Source organism: Habropoda laboriosa, unplaced genomic scaffold, assembly GCF_001263275.1.
Source record: "Habropoda laboriosa isolate 0110345459 unplaced genomic scaffold, ASM126327v1 scaffold133, whole genome shotgun sequence".
Classification (NCBI taxonomy): Eukaryota; Metazoa; Arthropoda; class Insecta; order Hymenoptera; family Apidae; genus Habropoda; species Habropoda laboriosa.
In genome coordinates, this window is record NW_017100237.1 from 29,043 (window position 1) to 43,594 (window position 14,552).

A 14,552-nucleotide genomic window follows, 5' to 3' on the forward strand; every position below is an offset into this window, starting at 1 on the left:
AAAAGATCGCTGGTCGCTCAAATTCAACTGGTGAGCTCGTCACCGTGCAAGAATATTATTTTTGTCCGCAACGAACACGCGAGCGAGTTACAAGAACCGCAGAATGCGAAGGCGGGTCGGCAAACGAAACGAAACAAAAGAAAAAAAAATAAGAAAAACAAGGCAAAAGCGAGAAAAGAAAAGAACGATCCGAATGAAAGAAAGAACAGGAAAAAGGTGAAGCTTGAACTAAAGGGGAAACGCGGTGGGGATGGAGGAGGTAAAAAGTTCGCCGCGAAGCTACAAAGCTGGTCTCTTTATTATCTCGTTACCGGCTGGAATGTCCTCGTAATCTCGAGGTTTTTCCAACCGCTGTCTACGGTTGGAAACGCGATAGCATAGATACCGTTCTGCATCCTGTGGAGAAAAGTTCAATCTCGGCATAAAAGGAGAGGAGAAGCGGCTCACGATGAGAACGACAACAATAGCGCTCATTACAAACGCCAAGAATTGGGTTCTGTTTCGTTAAACTGCCAGCCGTTTTCCTTTCTGAAGCATCAAGAAACGTCGCGAGCCGCTCTCGGACCAGAGACAATCTGGATGCTCTACTTCTCCTTTTTTCGCTGGAAAGATCTTCCCTCCTTTCTCCGAGGTAATCATTTTCTTTAACTGTCCACCACCCGCGAAGAAACCAACGTGTGCGTCGTCTTTCCTCTCGCGCTTAAGGGCCGACAACAGTTTCGACAAGTTCCCGACCTGGCGGTCCCCGTGTTTCTTTCCGTCTGATAGCCAACCGGCCAACCGTTTTATCGTCGCATCAGCGAAAACGTTTCCTCCCTCTTTGAGTTGGCGAGAGCGTGCTCGTTTTTGCGCTCAGCCCTGCTTCGAATCGGCCTTCTTTCAACGGGGATCGACGCCTTTTACGAGGCTCGATCGAGAACTTATCTGAAAATGACTCGTTCGTTCAGGGAAACGACGGGGGTAAAGGGAGGAGATCGATCTGCACGAGATCGCATGCAAATATACCGGGTGATTGACGAGACGTCCTAAGCTAGCTGAAACGTGGAGGTGTTATATAGGGTGCACTGGAGCCTGGAAAGGTTGCCGGATCGAACTATGACGCGGTGCATAAATTTGACGTGAAAAAAATGTTAATAGGTTTAGGTGTTCATAGTTTGACGGTTAGAAGCTTCAGATAAGAGTGGTTGGGTTGTTGAAATATTTTATTAGGATAAAATATAAATTTTAATTTGATACAAGTACCGTGTATTTATTAGATCGTGTAATGCGAAATGTTGGATTTTTCAGGGAGAAATGAAGATTCTCCAACAGTAAGCATCTTGTGTTTCGAACAAGCGGTATGTTCGAGAGTGGTGGCGCAGGATTGTGTGGTGTCGGTTGTTTGTTGGTGTGAAGTCGTGGTGACTTAGAGTGTGCACGTATTTTAATATGTTAAAAGAAAAAGGCTTTATTGTGAAGAGTGGTAGTTTATGTGGTGTGTGTATTCGTTGCGTCCTACTTGTCTATTCCCTTCTTTTGATCTGTCCGTGTGCCGCGTTGGTGCGCTTATTTATAAAAAAGTGTATGGGTAGGAAGTGGTGGTCTCCGACAATGGGAACGGGTCTACCCCCTTGGACGGTCCTCCCTGGCCCGCGAGCATGCCGCCCACCCTGGAATTTCCAAGTTGGCAGGGTGGTGGTATGTCGCGATGGCGGGGAGTGAGGCCCAAGGGTAGCCCGCTCGTAACGGGACTTTGGGCGGTCAGAGAGACGCGAAAGGTTTCATGACATGTCAATGTCTGTTGAATGTTCACGAATGGGCACTAAGAAGGTATGTGGCCCGCAGAAAATTAATTTTTCTGCAGCCATAAAATGCTTCCTGGCCAATTTGAAAGAAAAATTAATTAACGCGAAGAAAAAAGGGGCGCATTCAAAAATAGCGTAAACAGGCGTCCATGTCATAAACCCAATCCCTAACAGTAACTTACCAAGAATTGTATTAATTTTAAGTTAACACGAAAAAATTCAGAACTTTTCAACACTGAAGTAATCACTTTGAGCGATTAATTTGAGAATGATTCGAAATTTCATATTACACCGATCTAATAATGTCCTTAAACAGACATTGAATCTTTCTAGTGTATAATAATAAAAGAGTAAAAATTATAACCCATTGATTTGTTTAATGTAGACATAACGGTATACGTAGTTCGAAATAAGGAATCTCTAATAAATAACCTATTGTGTTTTAACCCTCCGTAGGCAACCTGGGTCGTTGACGACCCAAGTGAAATTTCACTCTTGTATTTCTTCAAAACGAATTTGTATTTTCAATGAAAAAAGTTTCAAACATTTGACTTAACGAAATAACTGCATAATGTAGTAGAGACTTTTATAAGTATCCCAGAATTTCTTCACATTTTTCGAAAGCCTAAAATAGTAAAAAAATTATGCTTACACATAAACGACCTAGTTTGCCTACGGAGTGTTAAGTCATTCCAATAACGAGTTAACTCACGTTTCTTAGAGATAGGTTAAAATATATTTTATTACACAAAATAATCGAGTGACTTCAATCAATATTGAAACATGCATCAACAAATGTTAATTCTTTTATTACTGACATTACTACAGCTTTATTTTTCTTTCTTTTTTTTTTTTATAAAAACACGGGTAAAACATGTTTTGTATACACGTTCGGGTTCATTTGAGAAACAGTATTTGAAAGGTTCCATACCATAACGTTATAAGTGCCAATTTTTATATTAGAACAATCCTAGAAGAATCCCACTTCAAAGGAAGAAATAAAATTTAAAAACTACAAATTATTATTTTGTACCAATAAATGCTCAAAATACTCATTTCTACAATTTCATTTGTATTAGGTTGTCCAGAAATAAATTGCGGTTTCTGTACAGGAGATTTAAAGACGCGTAGTTTTGCTTAGAATGAATTTATTTAATCGAAATAATTTCCATTAGATTCTATACACTTTTTCCAACGTTTTACAAGAGTTCCTATTCCATTTCAATAAAAATCAGGAGTTCTAGAATTAATAAATTCCACGAAGGTATTTACAGCATCCTCTTTATTACGGAAGATTTTTTCTCGCAAAAAGTTATCCAAATGTTTAAAAAATGGTAATCTGTAGGGGATAAGTCGGGGGAATAAGGAGGGTGTTTTAATGTTTCAGAACCGAATTCGTGTATCTTCCGAATTGTGATACGTTCGGGCGGGCGTTATCGTGTCGGAGTATTAGTCCCTTACGATTTACCAAACTTGGTTGTTCAACAAATAACTTTTTATGCATTATAATCATTAGTTGTGCTTTCACCGAATACACGATTGATATTGCGGGCAGTTTCCGCGGCTTTACGTCCTAATTTAAATTCATATAAAAATATGGTACGAATCTGCTTCTTGTCCATTGTTACGTTTTTAAGTTATACTCAGAACAAATGACGGTGAAAGACAAAAGTGTATCGCTTATATGATAGAGCGACGTCTACGCGTTCGAATGGTATATTACTTAATAAACATAAATTTAAAATATACAGTATAGAAAAGCCCTAAATATGACATAACAGAAAACCGCAATTTATTTCCGGACAACCTAGTACATATACACCATCTTCCTGAATAATAATTGAATAATAGTTAAGTAAAATAAATCTCTTCATGTTTGGCTTCTCTTGAAAATTTTAGTGCGTGGTATTCGAAAAATTGTGGTTTGGAATCCCCCATTTTCAAAAATAAGTGGATATCCTTATTTGCATATTGTACAACTCGAATTTGCTATGTACTCCTTATTTCGTTCAGAAGTACGAAAAGAGTCAGTTGATTATTTTGAATCATGTCGTTCGACTTCCATGATCGAAAACGAATCAAACAAGAAATCTATCGCCGAAGTTTGTATTATAAATACAATCCGCGTTTTACGCTTAACCAGAGCAATAGAAAATAACAACAAATCAAAGCGAGGACGTTATTCATTCGAGGCGACGAATCGCGCGTACCACGATCGAAAAATCTAGACAAATATGTTCCATTGTACGATCAATAGGTCCCTTGATCTCTGCATCATTTTGTCCCAGACGTCCCTTTCAACGAAGGCGGATGATTAAGTCCTCGATCGAATCCCATTTATTTTCCACCGGAGAACCCCTTGGGGCACAGGTGCGATCGTCGACCACAAAACGAGAACATTCGTACAAAGCTGCTTGCGCAATCGATTTATATTCTCTCGCCAAAAACCCTTCTCCACGTTTCCATTCGCCAGCTTGTAGCTGAAAGTACGCTTCCGAACCTCCTTCGTAGCGTCGGCTAACAAAGAAAATACGCGCCGAAAGATTATCAACGAAACAAAAATGCTTTACCGTTTACATGCCATGCGCTTAAGTGTCAGAAGTGCCTGGCTTAGCAACGACACGGAAAAACTAGATCGTCGAAAACGTAAGCCGTACGGAATCAGAGTTTTCGTTTCGACAGTGATTCGATCTTCGGTAAATGTTTTTCTTTTTTTCCATTAGGCTTTGAAATCCGTGTAGGTTAGATCATCTGTGCTGTTTCATCCATGGATCTGGTTATTAGTTTGCTCCTTTTGTTGCAACGATTGGTAATTTGCAGAGAAACGCCGCTTCTATCTTTTAATATACGTTTGAAATCTATAGAAATTATTCAGTGTAATAAACTGGGAATATAATAAATATTGCATAGGTAGATAAGTTTCTGAAGAATGTTTACAACATAGATTACAATGTTTCATATGTGAAGCTAATTAAAAGGAAAACATTACAATATTCTGCTAACACAGGGCAATCTAGAGGTAACAATGCGATTTCAATTGGTTAACAGTTCTGTATTATGTTATTATGCCAATCGTATTTTGTCTATCAAGCAGTGAAGACCTTAGGAAATCATTATGAAGCGTTTTACCAGATTTTTATTTATGTGGCGATACTATTCCTAAAATTTCAATAAAAGCCACGCAACACTATTTACAATGGTTTCTCAATTATTAAGGAAATAAATCGTTCGGTTATTTCTACCGCATCCTGTATTAATTTCAAAGCTCCAGGAAAGAGCATCTGTACTGTAAACCAGGATGGAATAAAAAATGGAATTTAAACAAATTAACACGAGATATTCCAAAAATTAATTGAAATAACTTAAAATTGATAAATTATTACTTCACAAACTTTGCAATTAACGATCTGACAATGTTCAATCTTTCACACTTCTCAAGTTAAAAAAAATCATATCTTTTATTTCCACTACCCAAGTTTTATTATTCACTGTGCAATATATGTACGTGCTTTTAAAGAATCCCTTTATAAATCCAATTATAAATTCAAATCCTAATTAATCCTGTCCGACCTGTCCAGCGCAATTGCACATGGGTAAAAGCATCAGATGTAAAATCTATTTACACGTGCAATTTTTACCCCTACTCGAAGTTGTAGTGAAAGAGGGAGGGACGAACAAACTTGTTGGAGGATCGCATAGAAATGCTGAAGCGTGCCCCACGAGAGCTTGGAATAATCTCGATTCCGGTGCCCGTTACACAGTCGTTTACACGAACATACAAGGGTAGAGATATTCTGGTACATTGCGAAGTACGGGGCGCGGCATCTTGTTTGGACACTTCTTTAAATCAATTACGAGTTCCTGGCAGGCAAGTTCGGTGGGCAAGTATCACGCTTCGCCCCGGCCAGTTCAACGAAAGTTCGATGAACACCTTCCACGACCAATGCACGCGGAAACGCGGCATCAAACTCTCGGTTTCCGGATTGTTTGCTCGGCCTCGACGAATTCAATCGGCGCATTTGCGATTCAGATGATGATCGTGATCGAGCTTACGCTCGTGAAATTCGAATATCGCGATTATCTTGCCGGCTCGTGCACGCCAATTTTCAAAATTCCACCCTCGCTTCTGGTTGCGCTTCATGCTGTTCACTGCCTGTAAGTGTGCCCCGGCTATTTGTATGGCGAACACGTTGACTCCAATTGTCCTCCATACAAATGTAATGTGGAATTTAATGGAATTTCTAGTACAAGTGAATATCAAAATGATGCGATAATTAATCAGTGCGATTATATCACTGTTTCAGCAGTTTCTATATTACCAGACTCTTTTATCGGTTAATTTGTGAAACATTTTTAATGCTTAAGTATGATGAAAGAAACAGTTTTTCTTTTAATTATTACAAATATTCTTAACAGATTTTAGATTTTTTAATCTGATTCGTTTTGCTGTGATCAAGTTATTTAGAGGAACTGTATGATTTATTTTACAATGGAATATCATGCTGATGACTAGCGCGCTCTAGGAGCGTCTTTGGTATTAACTCAAGCGACAGTTGCGATCGGATTGCCGGTATGTGATGTGTGCGTGTATATATTTTCAGTGTTGGTTATGTGAATTATAGATATTCAAGTGATTTTCAAGAGTTTCATTAAGTTATACGACTTCGTGCTTATTTCTTTGTTAAAATGGATAACGTATCAGTTTCAAAGGTACAGTACACCTGTTGCTTTCACTTACATAACCTAAAAATGTAAACTCATTAGCTAGAACATTTTGTGGTTTACTTAACGCCTGTACGGGATAATGTGACAACCACACTTTAATTAATTATAAATTAATGTTCATGAATAACACTTTGGGTTTTTATTATTTTTTAGAGTACATTAAACCTGTGGCTATGATTTATTTGTGAAATTTTCTATTTATTTTTGTTCTTTGTTTAGCTTATTCTATTATTATAGCACTCTTTCTTCCTTATTTTTCACTTTATATAAGACCTTTGTCCTCTTTGTTCTTCACTAGCAATATTTTGCAACTTGAAATGCTTTTTAGGGTGTTTTTACGCACAAAGGTAGCTATAAAATTGGAAAAAAGCAAACAAAATTTAAACTGCCAGATTATCTTGATGAACCATGGTATCTTGCTTATAAAAAGATATGGACAAGCATTGAAAATGCTACAGAGGTATTGCTTTTACGTTAATCGCATGTACAAATTTGATATTATGCTTTGTTGAGTCAACAAGTTTTAATGAAATTTTAGGATACAAGGTCTAATATGTTCCAACAAATTTTGCAAGATTTAAAGTCTTTTGTTTCTAAAGTTAGAGACAAATCAATAGAGCAACTTGAAAATGAAATACAGACAGCTATTTTATTAACAGGTGATAACTTGCTATTAAATTACGTGTAACATATTTTTTCATTAAATCATATAAACTTGACTATGCTTTAAACTAAACTACATCTTTTGAATAATTGTACTGTAGGAGTAAACGTATCTGATCATGCTATAATGTTTGAAAGAATAGTTCATGAATTGAAACCAATAACAGAGCACATAGCAGTTATATGGAGCAGAGACTCAAATAATATTAAAAATATTATAGAAGAATCAATTTATCAATTAATGTACGAGGAAGAGGTATTTATTATTAAAGTAAATATCACAAAAGTACAAGAAAAATGAATACTATATATAGTACATTCATTTATAGAATGAAGAATCACACGTTAGAAAGAGTCAATGTACTATGAGAACTTTAAAATCATGGCATCAAAAAAATTGTAAGCCAGACGATCCCCTTGTTATAATAATAACAGACTTTGAAAGTTCTTCTCCTGCAGTACTACATGATTTTATTTTAATACTAAGGTATTACAGTCTTCTGATTGTATGCATAATAATATTACAACCTTTTCTTGATTTTACTTTTTTTTTAGTTCATATTTAAGTACAATGAAGTTTATTCTTATTTTTGGTGTTGCAACCACTTTGCATGCCATTCATAGATCTTTAACATATGATGTTACATCAAAATTGAACGTCCAAGTAAGCAATAAATGAATTATGCCAACAACGCATAGAAGAGTTTTTATGAAATAATAACTGCTTTTTATCTAGGTTTTTCATACGCAAACACAAATTAATATTTTATCAGATGTTCTAAATAATACTATTTTCTGTACAAATATTCCTTTTAAATTAACTGGACGCGCGTTTCAACTTCTAACAGATATCTTTTTGTTTTACGATTTTTCTGTTGAAAGTTTCTTACAAAGCTACAAGGTATTAATTTCAATTACGTATTATTTTGCAATTTTTTCGTTCAGTGAGCTATTGCGAGGTATCTTTGACTACAGTTTCGCTTTATTACATTTTTAGATATGCATGATACAACATTTTTACGCGAATAATGTCAATTCTCTTTGCTGCCAAAAGAAAGAAATAGAAGACAGGATAGCTTCTTTAACAAATGCAGATCTGGAAGAAATTAAAAAGCTACCTTCCATAGAAAAATATGTTCAACAGTTGAAAGAACGTGAGAATGAAAATGATCCGCTTGAAAGTAATAATTTTAAGGTACGACTCGACGTTCAGTCACTCCAAAAATACCATTGGATCATAGCCAATTTCTTATAGGGAACGTTGACGACACTGTTAGTCCAATTTCACGGATATATGCGTCGCTTTTTAATAACACTCAGGTGCCTGCATGATCTTACGTCAACATTGCCAAATGCGCCGATGGGTAAACAGGTATAAATTAATAGACACAAAAGATGTGAAAATAGAGAAGCGTGCATGATTTTTATACACGAAAAAGAAATATTACAAAAATCATTCTAGCTGCGTGAATACTATACGAAAGCAGTTTACATGAACAATCTGCATGAATGTGACGAGTACAAAGAATGCCTGCAGCTTTTGGGCTTTCTATCGAAGGTAGAATTTATTTCAAAGTTGAATTCCATTGTAACAATTATCGGAAACTCAAAGAGTTCATCTATGAAGAAAATTAAAGCCGTTATACAGGATCAGATAAAAACTATAGAAGCAGCCAGTTTAGAAGTTGATGTAACGCCCGTAGATATCATTTCTACCAGTGAGAAACTCAGTCGACTACAGTTGAAAGAGGTCTGAAATCAAATTCAATTCCTTTTAAATTGTTGCAGCATTTAGAAAAGAAATAACGGAATTGCGATGTTCTACTTCTTTTTCGCTATAGAAATTGTTGAAGTTGTCGCAAAAGCAATCTCGGTCACCTTATAAGCGGGCGCAACAAGAAACGATCAACTATTTGGATCAAAACATGTTCGCCATTTACTTGGTCAATCCTTATCACGTGCCGGCGAATGAAATATTTTGCTTCAGCGACGGTAATTTAGCAAAGCAACACATTCGAGGCTCTTTAAGAGCTGCGATACACACTGGATTAAATGACCCGCAAGTTTACTTGAACGTAAGTGAAGAACAAGTCGCTTCTACAGTCTTACTTCTACTTCGAATGAATAACACATAAATTCGATAAATAATGCGATAATTGGTTTAGATCACATAAAATGTTACAAAAACAATATCTGTAAAATGTAGCAATTAAAAATATCTGCAGTTTGTGGAAAAAGTTAAAAAAATATTTTGAATATTTTCACGTTGTTTTCCTCGCATGTTCATTGCTTCACGCATTCAATGGTATGCATGGAAATGAAATACATCAAATTTTACGGTAAAAAAAAAATCGAAGAACAATTCTCCGTTACACTGCTCGCTGGAAAATCGCGTAAATACATCGTTCGTTATTTATCTTACGGGGGAAAAAGTATCACCTCCGTTCACGCCGCATCCTCAATTCTCTTTTTGTCCTGTTCGAGATATAATTCGTCAAGATGTGGTCGTAATCCCCATTCAATTGCTTCGTCTAGAAGGTTCACGACTTCAATGAGCGTCTCTCTTCTGTTCCCGCCGTTCATTGTGGCTTTTGATTCTTCCTGTGCTATCGAGCCTCGCCATCAGTGGTCGGATATCGATTATAGATTTTTCCTGATGGGGCACGATGTCGAGGCTCTGTCGTGCGCGTCGAAGTTAATTGGAAATACATATTTCAGTGCGAGTGCTGCAAATTGGTGAACGACGACGCCATTCTGTCCACGCTGCCCGACCTCAGTATAATTTACAAGCTGCACTTGGAATCCAGAAAGCTGATCAATATGTACGACTGGCTGCAGGTAACAATCCGTTCGTGCTGGTGTTTACAGGTTAATCCTAGTTACACGTATGGTCACGCAGGGCGGTCGTCTGTTTCGTGATTTTAATCGGTCTTGAGGCTGATTCATGCGAGCATTATACATTGTATATAAATAGGGTGCGCGGACAGGAGCAAAGGGACGTTTCATTTTCTTGCTGTCGTTGAAAGCCTGGAAAATTCAGCGGCTGTACGAATAAAAGCGAATCAAAGTCAGAAAGGTGAAATGATCTCTAAATCACGCGAAGTTATGAGAAGTAGCAAACAAAGTAAGATAGGTGGTTTTTTAAAGCTGAAGTTATAAATTGCTCATACGTCAGGTATTAATCTTAGACTCGTAATTTTGATTCAATTTGCGAAAGTTGGGTATAGACACCTTTATGCGAATGTAAATTGTGTACGTATTACGATGGCTGGATATTGGGACAGTGTGCAATCTTAAATCACGGTTATAATAAAAATTGACGCGTTTGTTTATTCATGAATACACATCGATACGTTTTATTTTTCTACATCGAGGTGGAAAATATAAATATAAATTTCTGTTTTGGTTTATATCCTATCGATTTATTTTGCATTCCGCGGTTGAGATAACATTAAAAACAAAAATGTTATACGAAAAGAAGAGATATTTCATCACGTAAAATACTCCGGAGTAAACAAGCATTTCAATTATTTCGTTGAATTTGTTTCTAAGAGCATTTTATCTCATTACCCTTTGAATCAGAAATTCAAACATTTTTAAAGAATTATGTCGTGAAATGAAGGAATGAATGGAGATACGAGGATTTTCTGGGAATTCCATTTTCACGGACGTCGTCGGTGGTTCGTAAGGTGTTAAGCTACATTCACGTAAAAAGGTTGGCTTTTAATAGGTCAGCAGAATTCCGTTTGCCTTCAAGGTATGGCTTTTTACGCTGAAAATGCTCAATGACTACTTTGTACACTTTTCTCCACCCTGTACAGTGGTAACTTAATTTCATATCTGAAAAGAAAATACTTGAGCTAATTAAACTGAAAAAAGAAATAGGTTGATTTGCCAATTTTCATGTAAGAGATTTATGCGTAAAAACTGCATATTTTTTTACAGGCATTTTTAATTATCGTGGATCCAGGAAACGACGCAAAGGAACAACGAGACGTGAACCCGAAATTGCAGTATCCTTTTTCATTTAGAGGTTTTCTCACGTTCAAATAGTCCAGGAATAATGGGGCGTGCAAAGATTTGTCTAACTGCGTTGCGTTTGAAATTCATATCATAGCTCAGTAATGGTGGAATTGGAGCTTCACGGTGGTAACTCGTCGGGATCGCATACCTGTAGTTTGAATAATTCACACGTGTTCTCGTGTGAATTTTATCGTGCACTATAGTATCCTTAACGGAGATTTAGAGCCCGTTTTACTCAAGCGGTCGCCGAGCTGGAGTTCCTTGGTTTCATCAAGAGTTCACGGAAGAAAACGGATCACGTGAAGCGGCTCGTATGAGGATCATAGGAGCTTACATCCTTCTCATTTCCCCATTTTAGCGGAAGTTTATATTTTTTGTACGGTATTTTTTAATTAAAACAGAAAAAAAAAAGAAAATAACGTGGTGTAATTTTTTCCCCCTAAGAAGTATTCCTGAATATGCAGTCGCGTGCAACAACTTCCGGACACGTATTTCCTCAGCTTCGATGGTGAGAGGCCAAGATAAAATTTAGATAACAATGATTGTGGTACGGTGAAAAGAGAAGACAGAAGTACGCTCGAAAACGATCTCCTTATTTATGGAGAAAATTACAATGATTAGGGATAATTGCGTTACTTTTCCCGGTTTAAGGATCGCTAAAAAGCCCATTGTACGATAACACGTACATACATCGACCGTTAGGCTTCCTTTTACAGAACTTTTTAATCACTCTCGCGGCTCCAAAGATTCCATATATGTGTAAACTTCAGCATTGTTTGGAAAATTGAATTTTTATGATAACACAGCTTTGGACATAATTGGAAGGAAAAAGGTACGAAAAACATCATTTTATAGAGAAAGCTCGTGTATGCGTGTTGTGCAATGAAATGTTGCTACGCAATAATCTACCTAATTCGTATGTAATGGTGGGGTTATCATGCTGGCTCGTGCATCAACGCAATGTACATTTTGCGGTCAATTCAAGCCGATAATTTTATCATAACGTGAGGGCTCAATGGTAATTGTTTCCAAATAACAGATGCTTCTCCCCTAACAGATACTTTTGCTGAATTTCCATGAGTTGCTTCTTCACGAATACAAATTTCGCGTGGTACTCGAAAACTGATGGTAACTTTCGTAATTAAATTCAGAATATTGGTATATTGTACCGAAATAATTAATATACTGACCAGTTTACATCATCGCATTATTCGCTCAATTAAATGCTTTACTGGGTTGACCGGAAAATTCATGCCGATTTTTAAGTAAATAAGTAAATTCCATACTTTAAAGCAATAATTCCTTTATTGTATAAGATATTTACCGATTTTGTTCTACAACTTTTCGCCATCTTGCGAGAATTAAAAATTTTGTTATCTTCTCTAAAATCGAAATTTCCATCTCTAAATTTTGCAAACCATTTACGAACAATGTTTTCTCATAGAGGACTTTCTCCGTAAACGTTACATACCTCATTTGCTGTTTCAATGGAATTTTTCCCTTTTTGGTAAAAGGAAAACGTTAAGTGTCGGAAATGTACTCTAATTTCTTCCAACTTCAAAACAGTATAACTCCGTGAAGAAAGTAGTATTATAACGAATAGACTTTCAAAAGACATGTGAAAAAAGAATCTTCCAGAACATATACGAACTTCATATGTTTTCATCGCATTTTATTTATTCAAACACTGCTTATCGAAAATCAGCACGAACTTTCGGGTCAACCCAATAATTAATGGGCATGAATTAATCCTGATTTTGATTTAAATGCGGTAAATTTTTATTGCTCCACAAAATATAAGTTGCTGTTCGTGAAAATTCATTCTATTCGTCATGTATTATTAATTTTTGCGTGGATTGAAAAATTAATAGGAGCATCGATCTAAATGGTCGTAACTTTGCGGTTCATCCTTTAAAACTGTTACAAATCGGATAGTCTCTTATTAATAATGGTAACGATGAAAAAATGTCATTCCTTATTTTGAAAGTTTTACTGTTGTATACAATCCAACAGAGATAGAATAATTTTAATAGTTTCAAAAAAATTTCAGTTCGGTGAAAGAAAATTGAACTTTTTACAGGTCGAATTCAGTTTCTACATGTTCTCTATAGTTTTAAATTTCAGGGAGATACATTCAAATTTTATTTCGATTAGTGTTTCAAAGTTCGTTTGTAAAACATAATTCATACATTGACTACAGCGCACCATTGTTACAAATTTACAGGATTTTAATGGTTGTCTGTTTGAATGTTAAACGGAATAGCGCGTGCAGTTATCTTTTATGACCAACGATACATTTCTACCATATTTCGTATCGATCCTTTTTTTTAAATTATTTTCTGTGTTCTGCGTGGTACATCTGTTCTATGATCATTTTTGTTTTTTTTACCTGCGCTTTTAAAGAAAATTGTTTCTAGTCTACGTAAAAGTAATGGAAAAATTCATCAAAAGTTTGTTTAAAAAATTCACGATATATCAGTAATGCAAGTGTAGTGATATCTCCTACGTTCTGCCATCAGAGGGACGGACTAACCGCGAATTCTCCCATTTGTATATATACAGAGTGTCTGTTTTATCTCAATACAGTGAAATATCTCTGATTGACCAGTGTTTTTCGTTAATAATTCAAAAACGAAGCTTCAACCAACGTTTTGGTAAAGGAAAAAGTTGTTCAAAGTCACCCCAGCAACCCCCCATTTCCGGGTGTTACACTCTTTACGAAACACCCTGTAGATCCTCTCACAAGTAAAAATAAATTCTTATGTTTTACATCAAAACACAATAATTTGCGAATTTTCTTTAAAAAAAAAAAAACTATTACCATGTTTCCTGACCGTCACACATCCAGCATTCAGCTAACCGTGCTTTAGAATAAATTGCCTGAATACGGTGTAACAAACAACGAGCAACTTTAATATTCGGACACTGCTTATGCAATTTTTATTTTGTCGCACTGTAACTTTGTCTATGATAAAGAAGAAACATATTTGGTTGCATATTAAACTGCGGCACAGATTTCAGTTACGAAAAGTATAATCTATTTTAGACAAAATATGTTATGATTTTCATGTTATAATAATATTCAGATACTTCTAACAACTTCTAATTTTTTTCTAATTTTCAAAAAACAAGAAGTGATTTAATATTTTGTCGAATATCCTCGACGAACTACTTCTTTCAAGCAGTTATACATATTGCAAGTTATTTTTTTTTTTGAATATTTGTTTGTCAATGTTACTCCATACTTTTTGCAACCATTGTTCCCTGCTTCCAACTTCCTTTTTTAATTATCGTAATTTTTCTAATTCGTCCATATAATTCGTCACATAAACTCTCGATAGGATTTAAGTTTGGTTA

At 36.0% G+C, this 14,552-nt stretch overlaps 1 protein-coding gene across 1 annotated transcript; it reads left to right on the forward strand.

Moving 5' to 3' along the window:
* Positions 1-6,428: 6,428 nt before the first annotated feature.
* On the forward strand, positions 6,429-11,512 carry LOC108571701 (origin recognition complex subunit 3). Its single transcript, XM_017933812.1, has 14 exons — positions 6,429-6,494; positions 6,838-6,969; positions 7,048-7,168; positions 7,274-7,428; positions 7,502-7,659; positions 7,728-7,836; positions 7,909-8,073; positions 8,170-8,367; positions 8,428-8,544; positions 8,635-8,922; positions 9,014-9,247; positions 9,891-10,010; positions 11,118-11,185; positions 11,419-11,512. Exons 1-14 carry the CDS (start codon positions 6,471-6,473, stop codon positions 11,510-11,512), a joined length of 1,983 nt encoding a protein of 660 aa, XP_017789301.1. The 5' UTR covers positions 6,429-6,470.
* Positions 11,513-14,552: the final 3,040 nt, after the last annotated feature.

Coding starts and splice junctions, on each gene's coding strand:
- LOC108571701 (XM_017933812.1), top strand. CDS start 6,471: ATGGATAACGTATCAGTTTCAAAG. Junction 8,368..8,427: donor TTGAAAGTAATAATTTTAAG/GTACGACTCGAC, acceptor AATTTCTTATAG/GGAACGTTGACGACACTGTT. Junction 8,545..8,634: donor ATGCGCCGATGGGTAAACAG/GTATAAATTAAT, acceptor AAATCATTCTAG/CTGCGTGAATACTATACGAA.